This window comes from Ptychodera flava, chromosome 1, assembly GCF_041260155.1.
Source record: "Ptychodera flava strain L36383 chromosome 1, AS_Pfla_20210202, whole genome shotgun sequence".
Classification (NCBI taxonomy): Eukaryota; Metazoa; Hemichordata; class Enteropneusta; family Ptychoderidae; genus Ptychodera; species Ptychodera flava.
In genome coordinates this window covers 15,961,969-15,975,468 of record NC_091928.1, presented here as the reverse complement: position 1 = coordinate 15,975,468, position 13,500 = coordinate 15,961,969, and the positions used below count along the sequence as shown (strand labels likewise).

The 13,500-nt window shown below is 37.3% G+C and overlaps 1 protein-coding gene across 1 annotated transcript; it reads left to right on the top strand.

The window, feature by feature from the left end:
* The first annotated feature begins 917 nt into the window (after positions 1 to 917).
* Positions 918 to 12,687, top strand: LOC139131233 (transmembrane protein 53-like). The gene is made up of 2 exons (XM_070697211.1): positions 918 to 1,132; positions 10,885 to 12,687. Exons 1-2 carry the CDS (start codon positions 1,070 to 1,072, stop codon positions 11,689 to 11,691), a joined length of 870 nt encoding a protein of 289 aa, XP_070553312.1. The 5' UTR covers positions 918 to 1,069; the 3' UTR covers positions 11,692 to 12,687.
* The last annotated feature ends 813 nt before the right edge of the window (positions 12,688 to 13,500 follow it).

Sequence of the window (13,500 nt, the reverse complement as noted above, 5' to 3'; positions counted from 1 at the left end):
CACTTTCACTAAACGACTGTATTCAAGAAGTTGAGACATGGACTTTGCAATGAGCCGGGGCGCCCGTGGGATCACCCCGCTCGTTTGCTTTTTGTTTTATTGTTCCTTATTTGTTTTTAGCGTTTGTTGTACTTGTTTTGTTGTTGTTGTTGTTGTTGTTGTTGTTGTTGTTGTTGTTGTTGTTGTTGTTGTTGTTGGGTTTTTTTTATTGTTTGATTTTATGCACAAGCCCTGCGGATGATTGGGTGGTTCAGTTCTTCACAGAATCAGCACAATAAACCATGTACCTCTTTTCTACGGCCTATGGCTGAACAGGCCTATATTTCAGACTGAATTTCATTTTATTTTACTCCAAACACTGATATTACAGAACTTTGATTGCGCAAAGAGCCAAGTGCGTTTGTTCGTCAACCACAGTCGTTGTCAACTCGTTTTTTAATGTCAAATGCCGGCTTATGCTTTTTTGCCAGAAAAAAGATAAATTTATTACAACAACAAAAAAGAAGAGAAAGAAAAGAAAAATATAAATCATATCATATGAACGCATTCATCTCCCACCCCAACCCCCCTTCTCTCACAAGTCTTACAGGGTTTGACAACTTTGTGATAAAACCTCTGCTTTATTTATCATCTTTAATATAACTTGAACTTGAAGTGAATAGATACAGAGCATTGGATTGGCAGATTGTCTTTCTTTTCTTTTCCTTTTTTTTAAAGATGAATTTATTCCAACAAAGTGACAAATAAAACAGATTTATGAACGTGTCAAGCGTTTGAACAATCATGAATGAGGATTGTCTTTGACATTGTCCTTACAACGTTTAGCGCCATCATTCGTTCAAATTGCCTCGTTAGCTCAGGTGATAATCAACAGCCAATCAAAATGAGTAGTTTCTTGTAACCCCATTACCGCAAGGTCACGCCGGAGAGGTCCCGTTACGTTGACCGTACGGACACAGACAGCAAGCCCTCCCACACTGTTATCAAACACGTGTGTGTGTGCATGGCTGGCTGGTGATCGAGTACGTCTTTCTGCCGAACACAGTGAGAGAATCTCCGAGAGGGAAATATGTTTAAAATCGTTAAACGCGCTACCGTTGTTCAAGAGATGGTGAAGGCAATCGCAAAACCGGTGAGTACCGAAGGGGAAATGCATCATCATTCAGCCAGGCAGTGGGCAATGGGCGATTGCGTCAGTGTGTCTTTGTCTCCATCGTCGAAAGTACAACATATGATCCAGCTCCGTCGCTTCCACGTGTCACGGTAATCTAGGACACGAGTTATTTGACCCAATTTCATGCCTGCAATCAGCGAATGTCCGCTTTCGGTGATCAGATGCAATTTTGCCAACGTTTTAGTACCACAAATATCGGGTTGACTGTCAACTGATTTGTTCCGTCCGTCCGCACTGTATAAATTACCGCAGTAGCTATACTGCCCTGCGGCTAGCTGCTTGCTGACAAAAACTGTGTCAGTTGGGACTAATAAAGTCACTGATACACTTTCTCGCGATTGCCATCATACACGTGATGTAGCCTTGCGCGTTCATGGACGGCCGCAAACAGTTTGTTTATTTACTTCATCATATGGGATCACTAAATCAAAAATACTGATTTGGCAACATAAACACAGAGAAGTAGTCCAGTTTTCAACCCCTACCTGTGGCTCCGTCCCATTTCGGAACCTGCCCTATGCCCTAGTTTTGCTCGAAGTCAATCACCCTACGTATGGGAAGTAACGAGTTTAATGACACGATTTCACAGTTCAAGTACTGATTTGTTTTTATCGATCACGCTATCCGTATCAACAAGTTTTCGCCGCCTTTTAACTAATTTTCCTTCCCAAGACCCGGAGAAAAATCGAAATCTCAATATGTTGATCTCCAAAAGCCTTGAAATCGTAGCAAAATTTTTTGACGGCCCCAAAAATTGAAAATTTTCCGTAATTCAGGGCAGTTTGCTGTCAATCACCGGCCTGTCATATGACGCAATGTATTGCAAATTGCATAATTAATGATGATGTGTTTCTTAGTTGTTACACACGGCGTGAGGTCATGTTACAAGCAGCCGAAAAACGCGACCGAGCTTGCAAATTTATTTGAAATAATTTTCGTTAATTTCAAATTTCAGTACACAGCATAATTTACACCATAATGTGACCTTATATCATTTTATGCTTGAGCTTTTCCATTACAAATCATATTTACGGACTATATCCCCCTCAACTGCAGACGTAGTTAGCTGACACAAAAATTACCATTTTATCATGATGTAATTCGGAGATCTTTCAAAATTCAAAGTATACATTGCAAAGAATTTGTTGGAGCAAATTCCTGTCTCAGGCAGATATTAAAGTCGTTTTAATGTCTGCCCACTGACTGGGGTCCGTGTGCCTATCGGGAAAATGCTCCGCTGATGATCTACAGCATCTGGTGGTGTAACCAGTGAAAAAGATCAATTCTCAGTTTGGAAGGTGCTTACATGTGCAATTTAACCAATAGGTGTATTTGGACGATAACGATGCCGACACTGAATTCAGTTGAATATTGATTCCACTGTCAGAACAAGAAGTAAACACTCTTCTATTGTACTTATGCAAATTACCAGGGTCATTGACCTGCATTTCAAGGTTGACTTTTGGTAACGTGAACTACATTTATGAAAACCAGCTTGCAAAAACGCACAAGAAATTCTAGAGTTTGTCGAAGCCAGAAAGTGAAACCTGTTTCATCACATTTTCTAACATATGAGCACCCATTCAAGTCAAAAGATGCCAACCTTTATTTGTACTGTTCCTGTTTTCCCGTTCGTCTGTTCAGTGTTCTGAGAATTTGTACATGCTACGTCCTGGCACCACAAAATAGACCTTCCCTCTCAGTGCAAACAGTGTACTCTACTATGGAATTGAATTACATAAACGGACCCATATCACGCATTGTGCGTACAATACAATAGCAATAACAAGGCCATAGCACATTCAGTATGCCAGAGGAGGGGTGGTTGCATGTCTTATGAACCAGCTAGTTGCATATCCGTTCCTAAACTCTAATAGGGGCACCTTTAACCCTTTCAGGCCTTAATCCCTTTATTATAAGGGTAACTCTGGTATTAAACTAAGTTACTAGAAAGTAGGACCTGAAAGGATTAATCACATTATTTGTTTTGTCCTCCTCAAATTTTCCCAAAACCTACCCTCCTGCCAGGTTTCATTTTCCAAGGTATTGCAATGACAGGTAAAGAAAACTGCTATCTTTTATGTGTACATATCTTAAACATTGTGTTTGTTTTCATCAATACATGTGAAAACTACCCGCCCACAGACGGAAGCATGATTCCATAAGAGGCACCTTACAACTGCATACACATTCCTGTAAACATAACTAGCTAGAAATAAAAACAGTGTACTAGATTCAGTGTTATGGCTAAAATCTGACACGATTAAAATCTAGGTTGGTACTTTGCCCCTCAATTTGCTATTTTTATCACAACGTGCTTTTCTACCATAATTGCCATGGTAAAGTCCATCTTTCAAAGTCCAACTCATACATTCCATGATATAATTATTACAACTCTCACTTTAGATGACAACTTTAATGTTAGCTGACCGTATAAGCTATACTGCAGTCAAACTTAAAGGGACAAAGTCGCCCATTTTTCATGAATTTTTTTGATACATAATACTACTTCTCTTGTTTGACTTGTTGAAAGATACTGAATGAATCATGGATGACCATGCATATATTCGACCCCGGTTTTAGACACGATATATTTCATTTAATTTGTCTAAAACTGGGGTCACATATGATATTATATATATGCATGGTCACCCATTTATTCAGTATCTTTCAACATGTCCAGCAATATAAGTACCGTAGTATCTCGTATCAAACAAAATTCATGCAAAATGGGCAACATTGTCCCTTTAAAGGACAATGCTTGTGTGATGAAAGTTTCTATAATCGCTGGTTTTAAAACTCGTAAAGGTAATTGAACTGATTATCATATCTTAAAATTTAATGAAGCAGTGAATGCAAAGAAGACAAAGATCTTTAATCAATAAAAATTTTGAAACCAAACAATTGGTTCAGATAAAGATTACCAAAGTAGAAAGCATTATAGTGTTCATATTATTTAGAGTTTTACAGCTTTGGTATGTACCATATTACCATTTAGTAAGGATGGATAAGTTTAAGGTTGTATGCCTAGAAAGTGAAAGACTTAAGCTTTTGCTCAAACTTTCCCCAATGAAACTTTTGACCGTTCTCTTACCAAAGCAAAATAAAAATCGGGGGTCACCATGCAAACTTTGGTACTAGAGAGACAAATTACCTAAGATTTCCTGATAATTGAAATTCAAAATGGCCGCCATCTGTGTATTAACGCTATGGAGAAAAATAAAATTTTTCTATTTTGAAAAAACTGAGACAGTAAAAAATTTTCTTTCATCAAGAGCTTTGAAATGACCCCCACAAGTTGTAGGTAACAATAGACTTTGAAAGCCAGTTTGTCCCTAAGATGCGTTCTACCTTAAGGTATACTGATACTTAATATCATGGAACGGTAAAGTTGAACTCTTTACAGTTTCTCCCATTTTTTTCAAAACAGTGTCAAGAACAAAGCAACAAACTTAATTTTGAAACCCTTCAGAAAAATTCCGATCAGAAGTCTTGGATCATTTTCTCAAGAAGTGGTAAAACAGTCAACTGCATCAGTAAAGTTTTTATGATTTTCCCGTGTCCGAGCACAATGTCAAGGACATATTCATGCCAGAGTTATTTGGGAAAAGCAGTACACCTTATAAGCTGTTTTTAGGCCAATTTCTGACAAACTTTTCAATGTGTTAAATTTCAGATGGTTGCTTCAGTAGGTAATGGGGGAATGTCAGTATCATGATGTACAAGGGTCATGCCCCATTGCATGATGGTACACGGACTTTCTTCCCATGTCACTACAAAGTTCAGTATCAGACATCAATCTGATATTAGTTGTTAGATGAAGTAGGAATGAAATTCATAATATTCAGGCACGTGTAGAAAATGTCCTACTTTGTGTGACAGGGATGTGAAACTCTTAAGTGGACAACAATGAAGAATTTTTCAACTCCATTGGAATAGACAAGCAGATGAAATGTAAACTAAAGAAATATCCAAAATGACACTTCAAAGTTTCATGACTTTTTATCAAATTAGAAAAATAATCCCAGCATTCCTTGCACGGTCCATATGGTCAGTTTGGACTTTGAAAATTTCATATTACTTAAAATATAACAAGCAAAAATTGAACAGATATTTGTTGATATTAATGACAACAAATACCTATAGGAAGGCAAGCAAGAGGTAAATTATAACACTGTGATGTAAAGAATTGTAAATTATAAATGAACAGGTTTGATGTGAAGATTTTAGTGTCATTCTACTCTCCATAAATAACGTCAGTTACGATCTTTGAAATGTGTGACATCTGTATTTTCAAGCTATTTTCAGATAGCCACATGCGTGATGTGAGTGGTACTTTTATTAGAAGAAGTTTCTGATGCAAGAATTGAGGCCAGGGTTTTCAAAATTTGTTCTAAAAGAGGCAAGTTGTGACTGAAAAGCGGGCAGGAAATGGAAGATATTGACAGAAAATGTGTTCCAATTTATAGATCAGAAAATTTGTGATGGGAAGACATGTTTGCTGAAATTAGAGAATGGCCAGTCAGTTTTGCCTGTGTAAAAATGGACAGACTTGAAAGCCGTACGACAATGCAGTTATAAGTTACCTGCCAGACTGTGTTAAGATATGTACGTTGCATGGTATTTTTATTATTGAAAAGAATATTTTTATTTTTGAAAAATGCTGTGCTCAATGTATAAGTATCGGTAATTTATGTGCATACATGGATGAAGTAAGTTTCATAACATAATTCTTTCATCTCTCAATCCATTCAGTCTGTACTGATCAGCGCCAAATTTCTACTTATTTTGCATGCTTCAAACTTCTTTTACAAGTAGCTACAGGGCTTAAACAATTGTTTTGCTCTCTCATTAACATATTGAAGCAATATGACAGGTACCTTTCTAAAACAGAGAAATATCTGCCTAATACCAGTAGTAAATATTAATAAATTTGACTTTTTATTCCTAAATGGCAGCGTACCTACCGTATATGTAACTTCTCAGATCATCACCCTTTTTCCAAATTTTTGTTTTTGATAGGCTAGCGTAAAAAAAATTCTGAAACTGTCCCAAGTTGCGCAAATTTAAACTTTCAGAGTCAAGGTTGAGCTAAGAGATTGTAAGCCTGAAGATCTACTGAAAATTTCAATCTTTCCATGTGCACAAGTAATTTTCGAAAGTGCCTGTCCCAGACACAGCAACAAATATTATTTCAAGCCCACAGCTGAAACTGTTGTCTGTCATTGACAAGTCAAAATATGGTAACCTCAACGAAGGCATTTATCGTACTTTAATATAAGCAGCCCTGTTTTTCCATCGTCTGCCCAGTGGTATAAGTATTTGTACAGGCTCTACATACTGGCACCACAAAATAGCTGTTCCCTCTCTGTGCAGACAGTGTACTCTACTATGGAATGGAATTAAATCGATGGACCCGCACCTCGGCATGTAGGTTTTCCAATACAATAGAAACAAAAGAGTTTCTCAGTAAAAGTTTGTAGGCTGAAGACGAGGGAGGCTCCAAAATACATTATTACATGCCTCGTATATCGAACGTCGCGCGCTCCATAGGATTCAATGGTAACTCGCCGATGATGTCGCGGGCCGCATAGTCATCACTGGACTGAAAGTGAACCGGAACTATTTTCAACTTGAAAACTTTTGGATGCAAAAGTCTTGAAATTTCATGTTTTGCACAGAAAATCCGGTTTTTGGAAAATTTCGCATAAAAATATTGATAAACCGCATAACAGTAGTTTAAATATATCAATGCGCCTTTCGATGATGAAAATCATTCTATTTTTAACCGTTTTTCGTCTAAAATGAAAATAAAGCATTTGACTACATTTTGTCATTAAACGTAATATTTTTGGTGCAAACTGAGTAAGAGAGGCATGTAATAAAAACATTATAGCCCAAACATGGGACTATGTACCCTCGGGGCAGGAGACCATTTACGTCGGGCAAATGGTCACCTACCCTCGGGCACATAGTCCCATGTTTGGGCTATAATATATAATCATGACGACAAACCAAAATACCTCTGTGGACCAGCATTATGTAGTGTTTTCTACAGATTTCTCTAACAATGGGGAATGCAATGTCACCCCTTGCTTGAAAATTTAGAGTCTTTTGTTCTGGTTTGTGCATAATGTTTTTTCTGGTATTTAATGCAAATCAAACCATTGATGAAATGTAAAAGAAAAGAGACTCCTGTTTCTTCCTAGGTTTTTTATCCATGTTGCATAAATTCGAAGCCTACGCAAATCATTCACACTTCATTCATTTCAGCTCAGACAGTTTTGTAATCTGGAGACAAACTCTAGTTGATAGTCTTTTCAGCTTTACATGTATCTCACCCATGTTCAGATAGGAAGTGGATTACCGGTACATCAACTGTATGATGTTACATCACAGACAGTAATCATGAAGTGGAAGCTACTATAAATAATTCTCATTGTCTAAAGGCGAAATGTGGGGCATTTGTGATTATTTGGAGGGGGATTTGGATTAGATAGGCGAGATTGGCAAAAAAGCACGTCCTGGAAAACACTGATCATAGTTGAATTGGCATATAGTATTTTTGAGACTAAAGAAACAAAACAGTTTCTGCTTTATGAAAGATGAAGAAGGCTAAAATAATGATTTTAGGTTTTAGTGTGCGGTGCACCTAAAAGATAGAAACTGGCAATTCTTATTCATTGTTTGATGTGGTATAAGCAGCGCAATAGAGTTTGTAAAGGCTCAATGCATTGCGGTCTACAGTTCTTTCAAGAATTCTCTGCCAGTTCAAAGATCACACAAGGTCAAATCACGCCCTCTCAATGTATCAGCTCAAGCGATAAAATCTTGGTTGATAACCCAACTTGCACCCGATATCCTCTCAGAAGCCTCATGTCATCATTTTATTCACATTTGCTATATTTTTTTCTCAAACACACATGATCTAAATTTAGTTCCTGGTATTAAAGTTCTTTTTTTCATCGTGGAACCAAGTGGCCATGCTGTAAGTCATCTGAACATATGTGTGGGGCTGAAATTAGTTTCATATGTATTCATATTCCATATTTTGGGATTTCACACCGTCATTAAATTTATTTTAATATTTATTAGAATGTGAGGAATAATAATATGAAATATTTTGAAGGTCTAAATGACCAAAAGCTGGATGATTTGGCTTGTTTGGGGAAAGATCAGAATACTAATGTATGTATTATTTTCAACATGTGCAATTTGGCAGTTTGTGCATGTGTCTGACAATCCACCAAGGCCACATTGACATGGAAAGTGCTGACTACAAAAAAGCTTTATTAATATGAGTAATTTTGTTCACAAAATAATTGATTAAACAACAGTAATTTATTTCACAAGTCCATTTACCTTTTCCCCTCAAAAGTTAACTTTCCGATGTTGATTGCAAAGAATTCTGATAAACATGCAGTTTTCCACCCTTTTGACAATTAAGACTTTTCTTTTTACAAGACTTCCAAATAGGATATTTTAGTTAAGGTAAATATAAATTCTTATGTTACAGAAATCTTTAGAAAGCATCTTTTACTACTGGTAAAGAGATATAGTGCGCATTAATTATAAGAGTAAATAATGAGATATGTCATTTATATTATTGTGTGTTTAATATCTGTGCTATATTTCATTGTTTTACATTCTCCTGTTGACTATGATGTATTTATTGTCATTTTGCAACTATGAGCAAATTTGGCTGTCCAAAGTGCCAAACACCAATGTACATAACAGTACCATTAGAGTAACTTTCAGGACCACTGAATGCAGTGGTTCTGGAAACCACCAAATGAATAATTAATAGATGTATGTACCAATTTTAACCTTGATCTGCATTGGCTTGTCTATGAATCATGCTGATATCAATATGCCACCCTGTCTGCCCCACCCATACCAAGTCCCAATCACAGATTTCTCAAGATGTTTTGTATGTACCTATAGAAGCACTGAAAATTCTTGAGCAAGTCCCAAATCAGTAAATGTGAGTAATGTGAGAACGGTGAATTTTCTTTTGTCAAAGACAACACTTATGTAACATTGAGTCAGCAGTGTCTACAGTAATCCCAGTGGATTATTTGCCATTCAGTTCTGTACAACAGTGTCCTTCATGTTAAAGGTAGAATGCACCGGGCAGTGTGCTTTTATGACCTCCAAACTTTTACAATTTTTGCTGATCTACCACTTGTGGATGCTCATTGTAAAGCTCTTGGAGAAGAAATTTCATTGTTTTGAAAATTGAAAATTTTTTCCAGTCATAGAGTTTACATTAGATGGGACCCATTTTGAATTTCAAGTATCGGAAATTTTGAATTTCAAATGTTGGTAAAAATGTCAGGTAATTTGTGTCTGTACTAGCGTACTAAACTTGGCATGTTGACCTCTGATTTTTATTCTTAAATTTCTTCTGATTTTTTAGCTCATATTTGGTATACCGGTATGTACAAATACCTAAAAGTGTGGCATCTGTAAGTCTATATGTATGTATGTTAGTATGTGTGGGTGTATGTCCGTCCACATCAAAAACTCCAAAATCATCACAAGTACCATCTTAGTATTTGGTGTATAGGTTGACCAAGGGGTTGAGATGTGAATTTGTTAACATGAACATGTCAGTGTCAAAGATATGCAAATGAGGTAAGAAAAACTGAAAATCCTGCAAATGTGTGGGAGTGGTGGTATTAACTGAAACAGCTATACATCTAAGGGAGAGGTTCTATTAGGCATGACCTCATTTGTATGCAGTGTACCTTCTATGTATGGGAATGATGGCAGTAACTGAAACAGCCTACACAATGAGTCATTTCTTATCATCGTTCATGAACTGTGTTACACATTGGCAGACCTCTGCAATTTAGGAGGGACTGTGTACGTGTTGAAACATTCCTTACTGCTATGCATGTTCCTAAATTTGACCTCCAGTACCAAAAGTTTCAGACCTTACTTACATTTGTAATTTTTGTTTTTCTGGTGTGAATATTTCTTGAATGGACCAATTCAAACCAAATATGAGCACACTGTCCTTGACAGTATTTTTATTCTTTTTTTATTAGTAAGAGTATGGCTGAAAGTATTTTTTAGGAAAGTTTGAGTTTGAGGCAACCAATACCTTGAAATGAGAAATGTCTGAGCTAAACTTGGCATGCTAAAATTTACAAAATGACAGATTTCTGTTCAGGATTTATTGTGTTTAGCATGAGCTCATAAGCTACGTATTTATGTTTAGGTTTTCTTATATATTTATGTTTGTTAGGGAACTACGCATGGATAGCACAGCATCAGCCAATAATTCCATTGATTTGGATGGAGAAATGCAAGAACACATCCTTGTATTATTGTATTTTTCTTGAAAATTTCATCAACAAACTTGAAATGATAAGTCTTTTGAAAAATATATATTCAAAGTGTGGTGTCACCGTGCTAGATTTTCAAGATAAAATTGCAAGATTATTCCTTTCTGTACAAAACAACACCCCCTAAATGCTGACTCAGCAGTTTTTAAAGTGCTTTTAATAATGTCATTTTGTACCATTGACTTCACAGCCTTGAACTAAAAATCCTCAGAACTTTGGACCTGGAACATATCTGGAACATTCACCATTTTAGCAATTTTGTATCTTTTAGATTTCGACAGCATAAGAATAATTCATAAAAAGATAACGGTAACTCAACTTGAAGTCTGACGTATAATTTTCACCTTTTCTTTGTAGCCGGAAAATTTCGGTCGGATTGCCAGAGCCTTCTCAATCATGACGCCAGCCAACATAACCGCAAAGAAAATCAACGATAACTTGCTGTATAAAGAAATAGATGTTGAAGGTGGCCAGGAAAAAGAGATGCCAAAGCCATTGGTTTTGTTGTTTAGTTGGATGGCTGCCAAGCAGAAACACCTGGAGAAATTTGCGGAGTATTATTTGAATCGGCAGTGTGACGTGCTCTCTATTCAAATATCACCAGGACAGTTGCTGTTCCCAGAGAGAGGCTCGCAGGTCATCGCGGAGAACGTTGTTGAATTCGTGCAGCAGGACAATATGAAACATAGACAGCTAATGGTGCACGCGTTTTCTGTCGGGGCGTATCTCTACACGGAGGTGGTACAAAAGATGCAGAGCATGGCCAAGCACGAGGTGGAAATCCTCCAGCGCATCGCTTGTCAGGTTTACGACAGTCCCGTGGATGTGAACAACGTCCCAGAGGGGCTGTCGAAAGCTGTCACAGAAAACCCAATCCTGCAGTTTACCTTCCGCAAATCCATCGAAGCTTATTTGAAGATGTTGCACAACATGGCCACAAGACATTACAATGTGGCGTCCAAGACATTCTTTGCCAGTCCAGTGACAGCGCCCTCACTCTTCTTCTACTCCAAGAAAGACCCCATAGGAAACCCAGCCACTGTCGAGGAAGCCATATCATCTTTGCGAGACAAGATGGGTACACAGTCTACGGTAAATGCTTTGAGGATTCCTTGCACGTCAGCCACCTTTACAAGTATCCTGATGAGTATTTTTCAACACTAGACTCTTTCTACAATCAGTTGGATTATTTCAAAGAGAACTAAGCCATGTTTCTTGCTTGTCATGTGTCAAAACCGACAGACTCATGAAAAGAATTCTATCACTGTACGTGTAAATCACATGGATTGATCACATTAACCCTTTGAGTGCCAAAGTCGATTTTTGTTGCATTAAATTATACTATATGACGGCAACAATTTCTTTCAGATCCAGACATAACACTTTTTCCCAGATTTTTCCCAAAATTTTGGTCCAAAATTGTAGCCCATAAAAATTCAAGTCCATTTGGTCCAAAATTGCGGAAAAAATCACAGAAAAATTCATAAAAATTGATGAAATGTTGCCCTGATATTTTGGGGGAAAATTACAATGCTCAAAGGGTTAATGTTATTTCTTGAACACTTAGACTCTGTAATTTACAAGTTTTTCAAAGATGTTAAACGTTATGCCATGTTTTTACTCATAATTGAGGGATGTTCTTTCCTGGTACTGGTAGAAACCTTGTGAAAAATGATTTTCTGAAAGGCCAAGAAAAGTATACTGTTTTAATTTGCTAATATCCCTAATTTCCTGTGCATGTTATGTCTTCAGATCTATCATTTATGTGTGCAACAGTATGAGTACACCTGTGTTGGAGTGTGTACATGTACAGTACATGGCCTAGGACACCATTTTTCAGACCATTTTCATTCCAATATTGATTCTATTTTAAATGTTGACCAATTTACGCTCTCTGCTTGCAAAATTTTGAAATGTCCAAAGTCAGAAGTTGAAGGATATCAGTGATCGAAATAATCGGTGGCAATGGTGGCATTTGCCACCAAAAACTGTCAATCTGCCACCAAAATTTTTTTCTGGTGGTATTTTTCTGCCACTAAATTTTGGGTCATCTTGTCATCGATCCTACAGCTTGAATGAAGGAACACTAGTCTGAAGGAACACGCGTTGTCTGACGGCGGAAAAACTCATTAGCCAAAAAAAAAAAAACAAACTAATTGCGACATTTTGGCATGAATGAAAACACAGCGTGAATCCAAACTTGTGATTGGCTAATCTCCATATCGATGACAGCAGCTTTTGTACACTGGACATGTTGTTGCCCTCTGTGATAGCCGCATATGCAGTCATTCGACACAAGATAAAAGCATGTTGTGACATTTTGAAAACAAAGCCAAACTGCAGCCTGCATGAATTAAATAACAATAAATACTTGCAATTCATTAGCCAGTACACGGCTCAAAATTCCTATCGCCCAACGCCCGTGGCTAGTGAATTTTGCGTTCGGGCAAGTAAAATCAATATACTTCCCGTCCGATGGGCAAGTGCACCAGCGGTTGAATTAACTAATTACTAAGCTCTGGACAATTCAAGCTTGAAAACGTATTTCATTAGGTCTGTACACACCTACAATCATTGCAAGTCCTTCAACTCTCAAAAGTTTTTTTCTGAAAACCCTTGAAAATCCGCCAGACATCGCAAAATAATCGTTCTTGCTGTTGCAAAACACAAAAAGTCGTAAAAATACAGTTTTGCGACATATTCTCTCCGACGACACGGAGTGAACTCACTGTTTTGTATGTGTGCCGTAAAGTGGTATGCTCTTGACAGTGGTTGCCATTCTCTTGTGCAAGTACAGCGTATGACAGTCGATCGGCTTCACGCGATAGTGTAATTGGACCTGTGCTTGGTAAATGGATGTAAACTTATTCGAAGCCATGGATCTCGGCAATGCTTACTGTTCAACGTAAATCAACACCCAGATGAAAAAGTACAAGTTTACATCGTAGTGACTAAGTCGAAACGGGCTCAGTC

What these genes read in the sequence shown, in the direction of transcription:
- LOC139131233 (XM_070697211.1), top strand. Translation starts at nt 1,070, where the DNA reads ATGTTTAAAATCGTTAAACGCGCTACCGTTGTTCAAGAGATGGTGAAG. An exon ending in TGAAGGCAATCGCAAAACCG is followed by an intron (nt 1,133 to 10,884) that starts GTGAGTACCGAA and finishes TTTTCTTTGTAG; the next exon opens with CCGGAAAATTTCGGTCGGAT.